This window comes from Notolepis coatsorum (genome assembly GCF_963971535.1).
Source record: "Notolepis coatsorum genome assembly, chromosome: 11".
Classification (NCBI taxonomy): domain Eukaryota; kingdom Metazoa; phylum Chordata; class Actinopteri; order Aulopiformes; family Paralepididae; genus Notolepis; species Notolepis coatsorum.
Window position 1 is genome coordinate 62,421,833 of NC_140175.1, and position 20,149 is coordinate 62,441,981.

At 41.1% G+C, this 20,149-nt stretch overlaps 1 protein-coding gene across 4 annotated transcripts in view; it reads left to right on the forward strand.

The window, feature by feature from the left end:
- The window catches only part of LOC311236678 (ARF GTPase-activating protein GIT2-like), a 108,360-nt gene continuing 88,211 nt past the window's right edge, over nt 1–20,149 (forward strand). For 3 of the 4 annotated variants that reach the window (XM_084324394.1, XM_084324395.1, XM_084324397.1), the window contains exons 1-5: nt 1–204; nt 5,221–5,354; nt 14,982–15,094; nt 16,582–16,687; nt 19,764–19,850. In XM_084324394.1, coding sequence (XP_084180520.1) covers nt 153–204; nt 5,221–5,354; nt 14,982–15,094; nt 16,582–16,687; nt 19,764–19,850 — 492 coding nt within the window. In that variant the 5' untranslated portion in view covers nt 1–152. The remainder of the gene's footprint in view (nt 205–5,220; nt 5,355–14,981; nt 15,095–16,581; nt 16,688–19,763; nt 19,851–20,149) is intronic. The other variant, XM_084324396.1, reaches the window with a different exon arrangement.

The following is a 20,149-nucleotide window of genomic DNA, read 5'->3' on the forward strand; positions in this document are numbered from 1 at the left end:
TAGTCTCTGTGTCTGTTAGTAGCAGCTATTTCCAGCGTCCAGATACCCTGCCCTGTGGATGTATAACGTTAGCTGTGTACATAATAATATTACCTGACCAACATTTGTCTTGACTGGAGAGTTGTTATTAGCGTCTCCATCACCATAAAGGAATGTCAAAGCGATTGCGAAGCAGAGAGGTCTGCGCTGATTGCAGTGCTCCGGGTAAGATAAGATGCTAACAACGCTAAGCTAGCAGGCTAACTAACTCAACATAATTGGCAGATGGCTAGTTAGTTAACGTTTAACTAGCTAATTGCCCTGCGTTCAGATGAGCCAGATGATAGTAGGTTTTCCTTAGTTGTGGAATCAGATTAGTTTACAGGGTAACGTTACTGTCCGCTAACGAAACGTTCATCTTCATCTATTTTTTTTTAACCAAATCTAGCTTCTTCTCCACCGACTTGAATCAATTACTTTTGAAGCTCAAATCGTTTGAAATGTCAACCGTTACTTGACAACAGCTGTACACAGTTAGATAGTAAGTAAGCAGTGTTGTTGTTGTTTTCAGCTATACTGGCTACTGCCTCACTGGGGCGACAGACACAGAGGTGCATTGTTTGATGGTCAAGGAGGGTGAATATTAATAATGAGAGGGGAATGTTGGGGCGGTGTTGAATCATGATGGATACAGGCCTGAACTTCACACTGAGGCCAGTTCACTGTCTGTTAACATGTATAGAGGACCTCCTCTCACTCCTAAATGAAGGAGCATCCATTCTCTCCCTCATTTAACCTCCCCTTCCCAAGTTACTCTGTGGTTGAAATCGGATCAAAACAACTGAGTTGACTGGATTTCATTGAACATCAACTTTTCAACTTCTTTTTTTGATGTGTTAATTCTCCAGCTGACAGCATTGTACAATCCTGAACGATTTAGGTTTAGTTGGTAACTTTCTGTAGAACAATCCTGCTACGTGGAAAGTGTATCTCTCAGGTTCTTGGTTATTGTGTTGGAGAGTGTACAGGCCTTGCACGGAATGTGTGTGTAGCCGCACCTCTTCCAACATGGATGCCTGTAACCATTGGTAACCACCGTTTTAAAGATGTCTAATGACTGTGTAGAGTAGGACAATCATGATTACTGTTCTACTGCAACTTGTTTAAAGGTTCCAGTAATCAGACACCAAATTATACAATTTCTGTTGATAGCCTATATCTCATATTACACACACACACACACACCGCAACCGCAACCGTTGTTCTTTTCCAACATGAAGAGCAATTGGGCATTCTAAACATTCTGTGCAAGGCTTCTACTGTAGAGGGAAGAGTTGGGTGTGCACGGTATAGACCTAGTGCTGAACTGGGCTTTATGGATTTCTTTGACATGGCAATATGAAATGTGCCAGGGATGTAGTGGAGGGTAAACCTACCTCAGTTTGCCCACCTTTTTATGCAATAGGCCTACATCTTTCTTTATGATTGAAAACTTCTAATATGGGCTGTATTATATAGATGTAGTATGCAGGTTGCAAGAAACTGGGATATTCTCTAGAGCGATAATGTAGGCCTATAGGTATAACAATAGAGCTTAATACAATATATAGGACTAGAGGATTTAGTCTAGGCCAGTGGTTTTCAACCGGTGTGCCGTCAAGCAAGATCAAGTGTGCCGTGGAATTTTAAACCAATTCATTTTTCTAATTAAGAATTACATCACGCGCAGGAGTGGTTTGTGAACAATAAACCATGCCTAGGGGTGGTCGTTAGACCCCCCTAGGCATGGTTTATTGTTCACAAATCACGACTGCAAGTGGTGTAAAGCTTTTATACAACTGCCAGATTCATCCAACCTTATTGCTATACAATAAACACACATTAATCGAAGATTTATTGAAAAAACCATCCGCCAGAAAAAGTAGTTCCCACAACTACAAAAAAGACAATTTGCCTCCATGTGGAAGCAGCTTGAAGTGCATCCAACCAACTAACACATCCAACTGTGTATTATTGGAATGATTGAGAGAAGTTGCCTCCATGTGGAAGCAGCTTGAAGTGCATCCAACCAACTAACACATCCAACTGTGTGTTATTGGCAAACTAACACATCCAACTGCCTTTCAACTAAGGCATCCAACCAACTAACACATCCAACTGTGTATTATTGGAATGATTGATTGAACATTTTATTACCAGTCGATGCAGAATGGGTACAATACAGTACGGCTCAATACACACAATTGTTAAGGGGATGCAGACCTACTTTCTATAGAACTTCATTCTTAGATGCTTCTATAGAAAGTAGGTAAAACAAATTAAAAAGTTTTCTTTGCCCTATAGGAAAAAAAAGTTTTCTTCGCCCTATTTTTTTAATTTTTTTTTTAGCCTAAACTTAACCAGTTGGAAACCAGGCGTACAGTAATAAAATTAGCAATCAACCAATCAATCAATTCAATAGACCATGCTCACCTAAAACAGCGCAGCTGCTCCTCTCAGTCTGACTTTCCCCCGCTGTTGCAGACAGGAGTGTGTGTGTGTGCGTGTATGTGTGTGTGTGTGTGTGTGTGTGGCGGTGGGTGGAGACTAGAGCCATCGCTGAAGTCAGAGGCAAGGAAAAATAAATCGCAAATTAATCAATCAATCAATCCGCGATTTTTCTTTTGTTCTGTATTGACTCATGAACCAACAATTACATCATCCAATATTGTTTAAAGGACTAACACATTCGCCGTGACAGAATCGCTTCATATTTAGTCGTTATGGCGCTATCAACATATCCATTTTGTCATCTTGCTTTCTCCCGGAGTGAGCCGGGCAGCCGGCGGAGTGATATGTGATTCGGTTGTGGGCGGGTCCTGAGCCCAGGACCGTGGATTGTTCCCAATAAAGACGTGTAAATGGACTGTTTCAGCCAATCAGAATCGAGAAATTTGCATGCCGTTGTATAAGGCTTGATAAAATATGATTTCTAAATGAGATACATTTCCTTTCACATAACATACTAAACATAGCCTACATATTTGTGTCAGCGTTCACTTATTCCTTGAGATTCTGGTTTGCCTTTTGGTGTGTCTTGAGATTTTGATTAGACTTTTGGTTGGGGACCACTGGTCTAGGCTATTGTTATTATTTCCATCCATTGCTGCGATTGTGACTGGAGTTCATAGTTTACTCACCTTTTATCTTACTACTCACTGCATCACTAGAAATTACACTATATCTCCAAGACTGGATATTATATCCTGAATAAGATACCATAGGCCTAAGGAGGCCTTTCTATGCAGTTTGCATGTTCCTCCCGTGTCTGTGTGGGTTTCTTTCCTCTCGGTACTCCAGTTTCCTTCCAATCCACACCATAAAAGACATACACATTACTGTACCAGTGTTTCCCCTGAAAAAAAAATCAACAGCGGTGCTGTGCTGCACACACTCTGCCGGAATCCATATTTGTGCGTGCGCACGTGCCGTCGGAATCCATATTAGCGCACGCTGCCGGAGAAATAACTTAAAACTACCTTAGAAGTTTTCGAGATAGGTTATTCATGTTCATGGAGTCATGTGCGTGTGAATTTGCTAGGATGTTTTTGGTGTGTCTGACACTAGAAGTGCTCTGGAGGCCCAGGTAGCTGCATATTTGTACACTGCAAAAAAATTAATCTTATCAAGTGAAAATATCTTGTATTTGGTACAATAAGTCTAATATTGAGTAGAATTATCTTGAATTATCTTATTCCACAGATAATTTTGCTTATTTTTTTCTTGATTTTGGTCAATTTAATCTTGTTTTAAGAAAATTTTAATCTTGTTTTCTTAAAACAAGATTAAATTTACCAAAATCAGAAAAAGCTAAATTATCTGCCAGTGGGATAAGATAATTCAAGATAATTCTACTCAATATAGACTTATTGTACCAAATACAAGATATGTTCACTTGATAAGATAAAATCTTTTGCAGTGTAGTTGTAATCAAAGTAAATGTCAAGATTAATGACATGCCTCAACACTTGTACACTATTTGTATTGAACATAGATATAGATGATTTAATAGATAATATAAATACTAACTGTCTAACATACACAAATCATAACACTACAACAGCACTTTACACCTAAGAAGTCTCAGTGGCATAGGCTACATTCTGCCTTAGAGCATTTCATTTTCCTGGGCTTTTGAAAGAAAAGCTCCAGCGCTCTTTGGTAGGGGAATTCACTGGTAGGGGGCCCATTGATGCTGAGACGCATACAAGCGGCCAGATGGTCTCCCTGCAGCCTTTTCCTTAGGTCAGTATTTTACATTAAGCACCCCCCACAGCCCAAATGAAATTATATTAAAAAAAAAGATATATAATATTATATATATATTTTTTTTTTAACAATTTTTTTTTAATAGTCTAGTTCATAGCAGCGCCGCTGCTGAATGCATATAAGGGAAACACTGACATTGTCCTCGGCCAAGGCACTGGCATTAGAACTGGAGTCAGTCCCTGGGCGACATACTGTGTCTGCCCCACTGCTCCTAAATAGTTAGGATGGATTAAATGTAGAGGTTCTAAATCTAAGTAACAAGTAACAAACCGTTAAAATACCTGAAAATAAATACCGTTAAAATACGTAGGGCTGGGAGGCTGGATATGAAGTTATGGCTTTTTACAATACCGGCATCTTACACAATATGAAGGCTACTGTGCATAATGTTAAAATAATACTGTATTTAAGTTAATCAAATTTTCCCCCCTTGCAACAGTATTAAAAAAGTAAAAGAAAGTAGGCTATTTTGGATGAAACGCCATGACAACTGCATTACAAGATAGAGATGTAAAAACGTATAGCCCTAAATGTCGTTCAGCCCTAGCATTGTAAGAAGGTCAGTGACAGTGAGTTACAAACATTTACATAAAAAACTATGCGTATCAAACAGGAAGAAAGACCTTCAGGTTTTAAACTGCGAGTATCAAACAGGGAAGAATATTCAATTTAATTGTAGTTTTGTCAATTATCAATCAATATTTGTATTGTTATTATCTGCATTGCTTTTCTATTATATTCTGTCTATTTTAGGGTAATTTTATGTCTAAGTTTAAGTTACTCCTGTAAAGCACTTTGGGCTGCGATTCTTGTATGAAAGGTACAACTTTACAGTTTATTGTTATTTTTTTTACCACAAGTCTGCACCCTGTTTTTCTGCTCCCACATTGTAACGTTAGGCTATTTATTAACCGCTAAACGTTTGTTTCTCAGAGCCGCGCTGGGCCTCAGTCAACAGGGGCGTATTGATCTGTGATGAATGCTGTAGCATCCACAGAGGTCTGGGCCGCCACAGCTCCCAGGTCCGACACCTGACCCACACACCCTGGCCCCCCTCACAGCTACAGGTGAGACTCTCACACCTTGGCCCCCCTCACAGCTACAGGTGAGACCCACACACCCTGGCCCCCCTCACAGCTACAGGTGAGACTCTCACACCCTGGCCCCCCTCACAGCTACAGGTGAGACTCTCACACCCTGGCCGGGCTGGCCCCCCTCACAGCTACAGGTGAGACTCTCACACCCTGGCCCCCCTCACAGCTACAGGTGAGACTCTCACACCCTGGCCCCCCTCACAGCTACAGGTGAGACTCTCACACCCTGGCCCCCCTCACAGCTACAGGTGAGACTGTCACTCTCACACCCTGGCCGGGCTGGCCCCCCTCACAGCTACAGGTGAGACTCTCACACCCTGGCCCCCCTCACAGCTACAGGTGAGACTCTCACACCCTGGCCCCCCTTACAGCTACAGGTGAGACTCTCACACCCTGGCCCCCCTTACAGCTACAGGTGAGACTCTCACACCCTGGCCCCCCTTACAGCTACAGGTGAGACTCTCACACCCTGGCCCCCCTCACAGCTACAGGTGAGACTCTCACACCCTGGCCCCCCTCACAGCTACAGGTGAGACTCTCACACCCTGGCCCCCCTCACAGCTACAGGTGAGACTCTCACACCCTGGCCCCCCTTACAGCTACAGGTGAGACTCTCACACCCTGGCCCCCCTCACAGCTACAGGTGAGACTCTCACACCCTGGCCCCCCTCACAGCTACAGGTGAGACTCTCACACCCTGGCCCCCCTCACAGCTACAGGTGAGAGCATAGGAAAGAGCAGACATCTCCTGTCATCTGCCCACTTTGCTTACATTGGCTGCTACCAGTGTTATTCCTTGTATCAGTGACAGTACTTGTGGTTAAAAAAAATATATAATAATAATAATAAAAAAAAAAAGCTTCTTAACCTTGCATGGCAAGCTGACATTGCAAGATCATGAGAATGATAACGTGAGAATCCATCTTGTCAGGCTTCAAGTTATGCGCTTGTGCCTCAACCACACTGCTTCGGACCAATCAGCGTCCTTTGAGGAGCTACTGGCAGGTGCGGCGGGCATGGTAACGTTGTGGCGTGATAACATGCTGTGGTGGCTTTGTGGCGTGGTAAAGTTGTGGTGTGGTAACATTCTAGTGTGGTAACATTGTGGCATGGTAGTGGTGTGGTAAAGTTGTGGTCAATGTGGTGTGGTGATGTTGTGGTGTGGTAATGTTGTGGTGTGGGAAAGTTGTGGCGTTGTAATGTTGTGGTGTGGTAATGTTGTGGCGTGGTAACATTGTGGCGTGGTAACATTGTGGCATGGTAATGTTGTGGTGTTGTAATGTTGTGTTATGGTACTGTTGTAGTGTGGTAATGTTGTGGTGTGGTAATGTTGTGGTGTGGTACTGTTGTGGTGTGTGGTAAGTAACTTTGTGGTGTGGTTGCATGGTAATGTTGTGGTGTGGTACTGTTGTGGTGTGGTAATGTTGTGGTGTGGTAATGTTGTGGCATGGTACTGTTGTGGTGTGGTAGTGGTGTGGTAATGTTGTGGCGTGTTACTGTTGTGTTGTGGTAATGTTGTGGTGTGGTAATGTTGTGGTGTGGTAATGTTGTGGTAATATACAACGTTATACTTTTTCATTCACATATTCATACTAAAATACGGTCTAAAGTATAAGTATGTTTTTATCGTTTTCTGCAGCTTTCTCCAGAACGTGATTTATAGCCCCAAATGCATTATATTGATGATCAAATACAGTTTGATAGGAATCTGCGCGAGATAAAAAATTTCAAATGGACGTGCTTCTAGAAGTTACTACTGATCATCTGATGTTGACCGGATGGGGGGGGGGTCGTTTATAATTCCGTGGCCAACGTTAGATGATTCATCTAGTGTGGGTGATATGATCATTAGAGCAGTTAGTATCGAACACGTACAAAAATAACGCTGAATCTTACCGTAGCTTCCTCATAGCGTTGGGCGATGAGCGTGGAACAGAAATATTCCTATTATGGGATGTAGAAATATGCGATCCATTTCCAGGTTGTATAATAGTATATACGTCCAAATCATGTTGTTTATCGAGTTATTGGTAACGGATTGCTATCCGTTGTGTCTAGCTCGAGTCCTGGGACTATTATCGAGTGATCGGACCGAATTGGAATGAGCACCAGCTTCCATTTCCTGTTTCCGCTCTGGGCGATCCGCCGATCGGCCACCAGATGGCGCTCTTGAACCGTTGGAGAGTTGAGAGGGGATCAACAGTAGATCTCAAGTCTCCGGGGGAGAAATATGATTTCGATCACAGATTTTTGAAATAGTGATATCAAAGACGTGGTACGGCGTCTTTGGCAGAATGAGCATGGCGGGGAATGACGTGGTACAGCGTTTTTGGCGACCATAGTGTTAATGTTAATTAATATTATTATTATTATTATTATTATTATTATTATTATTATTATTATTATTATTATTATTATTATTATTAATGTTTACATAATGTTTGAGTTTGATACACCCAGGGGCGGACCTAGCACATTTGGCGCCCTAGGCGAGGTTCACCACTGCGCCCCCCCCCCCCCCAAATCAAAACATCGCCGCGCTACCAACCGGTTAACCCTTTTCACTGCGACAATACACAGAAGGTTAACCCTTTCACGACCGTCAGTTGTGTGATAATAAAGGGTTAACCCTCCGTCGTGTGGCAGTGAAAGGGTTAACAGTTATACAGTAAAGTACTGCACCTTTATTTTTTACAAGCAAGAACAAGAGCTAAGAATAAATGTAAAGTGCACACTAAAGAATTAAAACAAATAAACAACTTAGCTAACACACAATAATAATAATAACAATAACAAACAATAAAAGAATGTGCAACTTTGCTTTCAAAGAAAATTAAGAAGAAAGAAAGACTGAATACCTAAAGCTGAGGCTCAGACCGACCGACCGTTTTAGATTTTTGGCTCATTTTCCCTTGTTAGAATTATTTTTTATGTAAAAATAATGGTTGCAGATATAGAGGAGGGCGCCAAAACTGCGCAGAGCAAAACAAATAAAAAATAAAAAAATAAATAAATAAATATTTTTTTTACACCCCAAAAGTTGGTAGGGCCACGGCCCTACTGGCCATACCGGTTCCGCGGTCCATGTGGTGTGGTAATGTTGTGGTAATGTTGTGGTGTGGTAATGTAATGTTGTGGCGTGGTACTGTTGTGGTGTGGTAATGTTGTGGTGTGGTAATGGTGTGGTACTGTTGTGGCATGGTAATGTTGTGGTGTGGTAATGTTGTGGTGTGTGGTAACTAGGGCTGACCCCAATTAGTCGAGTAGTTGACTAATCGATCGAAAGGAGCTGTAGTCGACTGCCAACCTTAGTAGAATACATTTTACATTTATTTTTATATAGCGGTCAGGTGGCGTAGCGGAGATTGCGCTCGTCACCAATGCAAGAGGCTGCTGTCTCGACTCCCGGAGTCAGCATTGCCTTGGCTTGGGCTGATCATCATACTAACTCGTTTGGCTGAGTTAGGGGGAGGGAAGTCATGGGTGGGAATCTGGCGTTGTGGACAGCGACGCCTACAGGTCAGGTCTGGGCGCTTGCTCAGCGGAGGCAGGACTTGATGAAGGCAGCATGACCTCCCACGCGTTACGCTTCACCAATGAGAGTCCTCGCTGCCAGGTGAAAAAAGAGTCACTGGCTGTCGCCGCACCTGTCGGAGGAAGCGTGCGGATGACTTCAGGGTTCCCTTGTACCGACCAGTAGGAGAACATGCGCACAACAACCAGGCAGGGGAGGGGGGGGGGGGGGGGAATTGGCACGAATAAATTGGGATGGGGAGAAAAACAGAGAAAAAATCTGAGAAAGAGAGGATTAAAAAAAAAGAGAAAAAAATATTATTTTTATATTATATATATATATATATATATATATATATATATATATATATATATTTTTTTTAATTCGTTCTAAAAGCAAAGAGGCCTAGAAGTGTGACTAACACTAATGGCGCGCATACCAGAGAGGCTAACTGCCTAAGAAAACGGGCACAGAGGGCGGCTGGGTAGGTAGTGCAGTGGACTAAGCGCCTGCCTACCACCGCAGAGACTCTGGTATCGAATCCAGCTGTCAGCGGTACCTCCGGCGTGGTCAGTCGTCCATACTAACACAATTGGCAGTGTTAGCGGGTGGGAAGCCGGTGGGGTATGTATCCTGGTCGTTGTAAACAGCGACTCCTACTGGTCGGTTGGGGCGCCTGTTCAGCAGGGAAAGAATCTGGGGGAGGTAGTGTGATCCTCCCACGCGTTACACTCCCCCAGTGAGAGTCCTCGCTAGATAGATTAACGAATTCCATATAAATCATTTTTTTTATCTACTTTTTCTCCCCATTTTTCTATTTTTCTCCCGTCCCCAATTTCATATTGTCCAATTCTACCCTCCCCTGTCTCGAACGCTGTTAGGCCATGCCTCCCACAAGCCGGCTGCAATGTGGACGGAGCCTTGCATCACGTGTCCCCTCCGGTACTCGAGGAGGCAGCCGTCGCATCTTTTCACCTGCACAGCGCGATCTCTCAGCGGCAAGGGTCTGCGTGGGAGGGACACGCCGCCCTCGTCGCTTCCTGATTCTACTGCGCAGGCGTACCAACCGACCTGTAGGAGTCGCTGTCCACAACGTTCGATCTCCACCCACCAGCTTCCCACCCCCTAATACTGCCAATTGTATTAGTATGAACGACCAGCCAAGCTGGTAGCAACGCCGAGAGCTGGGCTCGAACCCAGCATCTCCTGCGTTGGTGGCGAGCGCCTTGCCCACTGCGCCACCTAGCCGCCCGAATTCCATATAAATCTATAGTTCATTAACGATGCAGCAGCTGAGCTGATGCTGTATCCCGCACACACACACACACACACACATACACACACGCGTCGTGTGCACGACAGCGTGAAAGTGATTTGCGACTCCAGATGATGATGATAATAATAATAATAATAATAATAATAATAATAATAATAATAATAATAATAATAATAATAATAATAATAATAATAATAATAATAATAATAATAATAATAATAATAATAAATGAAGACTTGATTCACATCAATTTGTGTGAATGAGTGTTATAGTATTTCATTTTCTACCTGTTCTCATTATACCCCCCACACAAAATCCAAAGGATAATTAGCTGGCCAAACATTATCAGTGTGCTCTCGAAATTATAATATGGTTATATAACTTATATTACATCTTACATGATAAAGCGTCTGCTGAATAATTCAGTTTTGCCTCAATATATACTGTATATATAGTTCTGTTTTGCCTCAATATACAGTGTATATATATATATATATAATAATATATTGATGCAAAACAGAATAATTCAGCTGTGTGTGTGTTGTGTGTGCATGCACTCGCTGCGGTGGGCAAGAACGCGCAACAAGATGGTATAAAATATGGTATATTAATACAGTCTATTCCACTATAGGTATATAGTGTGCTGTGTGACGACAATACATTTGAATCAAATCTAATTGTGCACACGGCCCTCGCATTATAATGAGCTGGACAGGTGTGTATGTCTGTGTGGTAACGTGAACGCGATATCTGCCGTGCGAGACTAGGCGAGAGGCTGTATTCAAATCTGAAGTGTCCGCCTTTTTAACTCCTCCCCCGGCTGCACTCATCTACTCTCGTCTACTTTCGAGGTGAGCCGAAATCAATCTCGAACACGCCTAGTATTGGTTCCGCAGGCAGGAATACTATCCTCGATAGTTAACTTCCATAGCATACGCCTTCAAATCCTCTTACCTTGACGATTAAAAGCCTCCACAATTTAGTAAACAGTATTCCCATGGCTGGTGTTGATATTTTACGATGCCAGCTTGTGAGAATTCATTAATTAATAAGTAACGTTAATATAATTACATGCATCATTGTTTACAATGAACGGGTGGGGCTAATCGAAAGGACTGGACACAGGGACAAGTTAAACAGCAATTAGGGCTGAACGATTAATCAATTTTAAATCGAAATCGCGATTTGGAATGATGCAATTAGCAAATCGCAAAAAATTAAATAAATCGCTAATCTTTTTTTTCTTCTTTTTTAAAATTTATTTAACCAGGAAGTCCCATTGAGATACAAGATCGGTTTGGGAGAGGGAGGTAAGGGGTTTTAGATTGTGTGTTGTGAAGTTTAGACTTCAGAGAGGGAGAGTAAAGTACAGAATTTTACCATTGGGTACCGGTATCGATTCCCAGGTCAAAAGAAACATTTTCAAGCCGCATTTTACAATAAACCTCTGTGGGGCTGCTTAAAAGAAATATTATAATTGCAAATTTTCTCGCAATCGCAATATCTGTCCGAAAAATCGCAATTAGATTATTTCCCAAAATCGTGCAGCCCTAACGGCAATCAATTAATTTAATACAACAGGTATTTTTGAGATGCATTTTCGTGCCTACGACCGCACCACAGCCAGAGCCAGAGGGATATACGGCTTTGACGAGCTCACTCTCTCCTGCCGATTAAAATTAGCAGCTCTTCCTCGAGTGCCTGTAGCTGCCTGCATTTGCACAACGGCGTCCATCCCTGCTGCTAGCTAACGTTAAAACTAACCTAAAGTTAGTTGTTCACCAACAATCTCAACATTTGTATTTAGCGTCAGCTCAAAAACACTGAACCGGCAGCAGCAAGCCAATAATACGTCCGGTCGGGGGGTTTCAAAATAAAAGAGCGACGTCTAAAACACCGGAAAGACGTTTATTTTGTACATACATCTTACATTTATTTGTACAATGTTGCATAGGATATGCGTTAAGGCCTCTACATGCTACAGCAACTTCAAAGCAACTTCAACACAACATCAGCGCGATTTCAGCGCGGTTGTTGTTTAGGGTCTTGTAGACTGTGTTGCGAGGAATCTGCGTACATGTCTCCAAAATCTAACCTAAACAACCGTTGCGTTGATATTGCGTAGCAGTGATTGGTTGGTTAGCGAATGGGGGCGGGGCTGTCATAGAATAATATAGGTATCGCAGAGAATACCATCCGCCATTGTTGTAGCCAGCCAGCGTTGATGCTAAATAATTAGCGTCACATAGCTGGCCTTTTTCTGAAAACCCAAGCACATATTGTTCCATAGCATACGCCTTCAGTTGATCATGACAAATCCTCTCTTACCTTGACGATAAAAAAGCCTCCATAATTTAGTAAATAAAGCTGTAGCCAGCCAGCTAGCATTGGTGCTATACAAAATGCTATCCACATTAGCTGCATAGCTAAATACAATGGTATCCTGAGGTAACTTTAACGTTAAATACAACGTTTGCTAGTCGAAATGACTGGACACACACAGGGACAAGTTAAACATCAATCAATTAATTTATTCCAATAGGTAGTTTGAGCTGCATGTGAGCCGGTCTTTCTCTCCTCTCCATTGGAAACGAATGAAGTTACGTTAAAAAGCAAAGAACCGGCTGACAAAGGTTAAGCTGCTAGCAACAGACACTATAATACTTCCGGTCGGGGAATTTCAAAATAAAAGAGCGACGACTAAAAGCACCGGAAATACGTTTATTTTGTACATAATCTAACGTTAACACGAACCTAAACTAACTTTAGATTAGTTTAGGTTCGTGTAACGTTAGATATTGTAAAAAATAAACGTATTTACGGTGCTTTTAGACTCGCTCTTTTATTTTGAAACCCCCCGCCCGGAAGTAAAAACTATGCTTATTTTTCTGCTTTTATCAATGGGTTGGTTGAGAAGGGAAGCGTCATCTATCTAGGGAACCTAGCTACATACGGGGTACAATGTTACATAGGCTGCGCGTTGATTTTGCAGAAGCATAAAGGTAGAGTGTCTGCAACACCGTTGCTTTGTCGATGTTGTGTCGAAGTTGCTTTGAATTTGCTGTAGCATGCAGAGGCCTTTAGGGATGGGTACCTTTCACATTTGAACCGATACGGTACCGGTACCTGTGAATCGATACCACCGGTACCCAACGGTACCTTTTTTCGGTACTTTAGTCTCAAGAAATTTAATTTACCTACCTCAGTCGTAAAAAAATGTATCCAAACTTCAAATAACTACAATTTCGACAGTTTTCTTCTTCGGTATCTCACTTGAATCGATACTCGGTAGTACCGACGTGTTTCGGTTCGGTACCTCAAAAGTACCGAATTCGGTACCCATCCCTACTATGCGTGGATGTTGCAGAAGCATAAAGGCAGAGTGTCTGCAACATTGTTGCGTTGTCGATGTTGTGTCGCAGGTGTGTCGCAGTTGCCCGACCATGTAGAGCCCTTTAGTGGTAATAGGGCTGCACGATTTTGGGAAATAATCTAATTGCGATTATTCTGACAGATATTGCGATTGCGATTTGCGATGCGATTATAACATATTTAAAAAAAAATTACAAGAAGAATGTTGCTGCTTTCTGTAGTCGGGTCCCAACTGCAAAATTACTGTATTACCCTGTATTATACACTTTTACTATCATGTAGACTATTCTGCTTTGTGTTTACATGTGATGTATTGTATACATGCACATTTATTATGTTCTTGTGTGATGTATCGCACATTTTATTGCTGTGTGATGTATTGCAAATGTTATTGCTGTCATCTTGGCCAGGTCTACCTTGCAAAGGAGATCTTGTATGTCAATGGGACTTCCTGGTTAAAAAAAAAATTATAAAAAAAAATTATAAAAAAAAAAAAATGTATTGCAGGCTTGGCGATTTGATAATTGCATCATTCCAAATCGCGATTTCGATTAAAAAACTATTAATCGTGCAGCCCTACGTTGTGGTAATGTTGTGGCGTGGTAATGTTGTGGCGTGGTAATGTTGTGGTGTGTGTGGTACTTGTCGAGGATTATGAATAACTTACTCAGTAAAATGGATCCGGTTAATAGCATTTATGGTTAAAGACACTCGCCTGACATATCGTCATGTAACTTGAGAACCGAGGCACGGAATTGGTAGAGTAAGGTGGCGTTCGAACGGTGGCAAATAGATGTTTCGAACAGTATGTTCAGCGAAAAACGCGGCCCGAGCCGGTAGATGCTCACAAAGTGCCGCAACATGCGTGTGTGCCTCGCACGGGCATGACGCCCCGACGGAAGGAATGCAAACAAGCCAGAGAATCTTTTCCCCCTATACCGGAATGATAATAGATTCAGCCAGACCTCTCTCCATTGGCACAGCACTAACTTAGTGTGGAGAGAGGTATGGCTACGCAAGACTAAGTGATATACATTTTCAAGTGATATTTCAGATCATATTTTGTGAGAAATGTATCCTATATATATACCTGATATTATCAGTTTAGACAACATAATTGTGTGTCATGATATCTCCAAATGGGGGACCCTGATCTGATGTAAACAAGACAAACGTCTTTCTCTGGTCTGCATCCCCTTAACAATTGTATGTAAATTATGTATTGAGCCGTACTGTATTGTACCCATTCTGCAATCTGTTAAATAAAGTTTATTCATTCATTCATTCATTCATTCATTCATTCATTCATTCATTCATTCATTCATTCATTCATTCATTCATCACGATATGATCACATTGGAAGTGGATAGATGATCATATTGAATGATTGCCCTGCTCTCTTGGCTCATCACAGCTCTGTGTGTGTTCTCCTCTCCAGATGGTGCGTACTCTGTACAGCAATGGAGCCAACTCCATCTGGGAGCACAGCCTTCTGGATCCCTCCTCTGTGATGAGTGGGAAACGCAAGGCCAACCCACAGGACAGAGTCCAGTAAGTGTCTCTTTCAGGGTTTCTGCTAGAAGAAAATGGTGCCGGTCCACATGTCTGGGAAGATTTCAATGTCCCGAACAAATTAGAGAAATTCCGGGTCAAATATTATCTGTGTTTGTTGAGCTTATTGCAATAACGTTATACTCGATGCTTAATGCTCGATCGTCAATCAAAACAGTCACAGTTACCATTTGTAATAATTAAGGTTACATTACCTCCACTCTGTCTGCACCGCAGCAGCTCTCTCGTCTCTCCACTCATGGAACAGACTGAGAAAAAGGTGTTTTGGTACAGCCAGGAGTGTTTGGGTCCATGTGGCACAGCTCGGTTAGCCACAACGTCTGTATCAATCGTTTATTAACGTTATGCGAAGTGGGTGAAATGTTGTTGGCTAAAACCTTTGTTTTTATCTTTTAGATAACGGAGATAGCGGTATTCCAACGTGACAAACCATAGTGTTCTATCCATAGAATCCTCCTACTCTATGCTCTAGTTTTCCACTGTTTAGTTTTCTGCTACACACACACACACACACACACACGCGCACACACACACACACGTGTGCACGCATCATAGGATTTCAGAGAGACTTCTGTTTGATCCAGATTTCTGTTTCAGTGGCTAAGCACCTTTACTGGGTGTACCGTACGGTACGTTATTTTGTAACCAAATAACAAATAAGAGTTATTTTCACAGGACATTATAACCGGAGAGATTTAAATATGTCAGACTTCAACAGATTTTTCCAGGTAAAAATAAACGACAATTACCTTTTTATAATGGAAACCCTGGCCTCTTTATAGTAGCAGGGGTTCCCTTGAAGAGCTGTGGGGATGGGTATTTGAAGGCATATTAATGTTGTAATATTCTAGGGTGGAGCAGAAGTAGGGTGTAGCACACTACGTATTGTAGCCTGAAGGGCCTATGTGACCCTCAACTTCACTAAACTAATCATCATAATTGAGACTTGTTATTATTATTTATTCAAATAAATAAGGAATCCCAGTTTGTTTTAATGTATTGAACATGGAAAGAAAGAAGAAAATCCTCACAATCAGTGGGCTGAATCAGTGCAGTTGACGCAAACTAAACCATGAGCTGTAGTTGAATACCCACGTCATCTCTCATCCCAGTGCGGCTGCTGCAGCTGAGTCACATGGCAGCATGACAAATATTCCATTAGGACCGTACATTAATACAATGCTTAAATCTGAAAGGAAAATATGACCATGTAGTTGGGGTTCTCCATTTCACATAGAGTTAGTCAAGCAATCCAGGCAGTGTTGTTAATATAAAATATATCATTTTAAATATAATTTCCTATGGTCTAGTCTAGGCCAGCAGCCGAGGCAGACTGCTTACTCTGTAATACACAGGGGAGACCCTGCTTAAAGGCTGGCATGGTGATGAGGGGGGCGGAGGCTTATTTTTAGAAGATGATCCGCCGGTTGAGTCTTGGTGCTTCTAATGTGTATTATTGTTTCCAGCCCCAATAAGACTGAGTTCATCAAGGCTAAGTACCAGATGCTGGCCTTTGTCCATAAGATGCCCTGCAGAGAAGATGATAATGTTACCACCAAGGACCTGAGCAAGGTGAGGGATTACTGCTGTTTACATACACTACAATATTACAATATTAAACCTCATTAAGACAATACTCTGAATATGAAATAACCAAGTGACCTGTATTTTCTGATTACCTTATTCGTACGGTTTGACCGATATATCAGTTTGCCAATATATCGGGCTGATATTCAGCTTTTTGTTTTTTAAATGTTAGTATCGGCTGGCCATACCTCAGGCTCTACCAAGAGAGGGCTGGAAAAATGAACACTATAATAAGTTACTACCGGTATATAACTATAATGTAACGTTATTAAGGCTGTCAATCTATTAAAATATATTTAATCTGATTAATCGCATGGTTGTCCATCGTTAATTGTGATGAATCGCAAATGAATCGCATATTTTTTATCTGTTCTAAATCTACCTTAAACAGATCCCTTTCGAGTTTTAATACTCTTATCAACATGAGGGTAGACAAATGCTTGCTTTATGCAAAAAAATGCATCTGTATTTATTGCTACAATGAGAAATACTGTCCAGAATCTTCAAGTAACTAAGATGTGCAAGCTGCATTGTAAAACAAAACGCTGAAATCATGAAACAATTTAATAAAAGCCCAACAAAAGAATAACAGATGGGCATACCAATTTACTAACTGTAACATTACATAGTAATGATTGCTAACACAGTAGTGTGTACACTTGAACTATTCATCCCCATTCTTTTGTTTAAGCAGCCATTTAACACAAAAGGATGACCCTCATGCATTGCAAATTTGCATACAATTCTAAACAAACAGCGATGCACAAAATAACTTATTTAAATAATAATTTAAAACAATGAATAAAGTGTGCATGATATAATAGGGGAACGAAAAAGTTAGGAACTTGTTACATTCACCCACACAAGGGCTAATGACTCACCCCCCCCTGCCCCCCCTCTCTCTCACACACTCTCCCAGCCCTCTTTCTCTCTTGCCCCTTCCTCATCTCTCACACCTCTCTCTCTCGCTCTCTCTCTCTCTCTCGCACGCACGCTTTGAGTCAGAAACAAACATAGTATCAATGAGAGTATCGAACCTACCCTCGGTAAATAAAGGTAAAAAAAAGCCTGTTAATCTCGCGTAAAAAAAATAGTGCCGTTAAAATAATTGTGCATTAATAACACGATAACTTTGACAGCCTTAACCTCTTAAGCCCAGAGCCCTATTTTCTGAAAATCCGCCTAAAATACAGACCTAAGTAAATGGAATATTTCTCCACTTCTACAAGGTCTATTTGCATACTCTTGGTATCTAGGGACATCTATGGACCTCAGTGAATGTATTCCCAGTGTCAGAAATATTATGTCTATTACTAGGCTTGCTTAAATTGTGATGAAACAAAGGAGAATATGAATTATGATTTTTCTTTGCATCTTTGACAGTGAATAACACCATGCTAAAAATTACCAGACATGAAGAACTGCCACTGATCTCGTTCAGTACCTTCTTGAGATCATGTGTACAAAAAATCTAAGGAAATGATTAAAGGGAAGATGATTAAACAGAAGGTTTTGTAGATACAGTACTGAATTCTCCCATCCAGACCAATGCAATTTGAAATATTATTATATAGGGGTGGGGGGGGGAAATCGATACGTAGTAGTATCGCGATACTTTGCGTGGCGATACTGTATCGATACAGGGACGCCAAGTATCGATATTTAAATATTCATAAAAAAAAATTCTTTGTATAAGGAAGTTGCATTGTTAATTTCAATTCCTGTAATAGTACAGTAGTCCACACACACACACATGTGCATTCAGTTAAGTTGGAATATGACTGTAATACAAACAGTTCAGTTTGTCAGGTACATGCAACACAGATTACAGTGTTTACATCTGTCTACTTGAGAAAATACCATGTTCTGCAATAAAAATTATTGAAGTGAGATGAACAGACTGAACTTCATTTTATTAGATAAAACATGTTGACAAAGTTTTACTTTGCAGTTGAAAAAAGGTAATAAATAAAATTGGATAAAAAAAACGCAATATATTTAGTATCGCGATACTATCGTGACGCAAGTATCGCGATAGTATCGTATTGTGAGGTCTCTGGCGATTCCCACCCCTATTATTATAGAATAGCAGGCTTATAAATGACCTTATTATAGCCAATTCGCACATTTATGGATTGTGCCAAATCTTATATTTCAAATGCCCGAGTTCAATTTGGATTTAGTATCACCAGGCGTGCATAAGAACAGATAATGAAATCTACTATCTAAATTTTTGCCAGGGTGCCACCATTTTGAAACAAATTTCAAATCTGATTGTTACATGCTAGAAATAGGGGAGACAAACTAACTGCGCTAAATGACTAAATGTAAATGTGATATGCCAATAACGTTACGTTTGTGGTTTATTATCCCGAGTAATAAGAGATATAAAAAAAATGCATACAGAAGTAGTTTTCTTGAAGCCCCATAGAGGCCTTTGTGAAGTGTCGTTCGAAAAAATTCCAACGCTCAGCGAAAGCTCTCAGTGTCCTCTTCAAAATGGCGTAAAAAGAACTACAATTCCCGACATTAAATTTTTCCAAAATGGTCGACTTTCACGACCAAAACAATAGAAAAACTAAAACGAAAATCTATCTAATAACCTATTGGTAAACTAACTTATTGATGATAATATACATTATAACTGCTGTTGTGACATGGTTATGATGTTTATACTTGAATATGTTTGAAAAATAAAACAATACTTTTGTCAGACAGATTGATTTATGACGTGATGTCATTTGCGGCCCGCCAATGGAAGAGGTTAAACGTTATATATTTATGATATAATATGTATAGCTATATAGTAACTTATTGTACTGTGAATTTATCCATATCTCATGGCAGAGCCTGAAGTATGGCCAGAATTAGCAATAGGAGGGCCCCATGCCCACTCAACTCCAACCCACACATTAGACAAGAACAAAACCATTTTTAAACACAGCACAATACCAAGCAGGGCCATTTTGCCTTGAGGTCGCTACTTGACAGCATTACAGATTCTACCTTTAAACTTTACAATCAAATGGTTGTCTTCTCTTGTCAATCATTTTTCATACAGCAACTCCACTCCAGCGTGCGGACGGGGAACCTGGAGACCTGCCTCAGACTGCTCTCCCTCGGAGCTCAGGCCAACTTCTTCCATCCTGTGAGTACAATAAAAAACAAAGGTGCATCAGCGTGAGGTCTTGATTTCTCATCAGTGTGAGGGCTTGATTTCTCATCAGCGTGAGGGCTTGATTTCTCATCAGCGTGAGGTCTTGATTTCTCATCAGCATTAGGTCTTGATTTCTCATCAGCATTAGGTCTTGATTTCTCATCAGCATGAGGTCTTGATTTCACATTAGCATGATGTCTTGATTTCTTATCAGCATTAGGTCTTGATTTCTCATCAGCATGAGGTCTTGATTTCTCATCAGCATGAGGTCTTGATTTCACATTAGCATG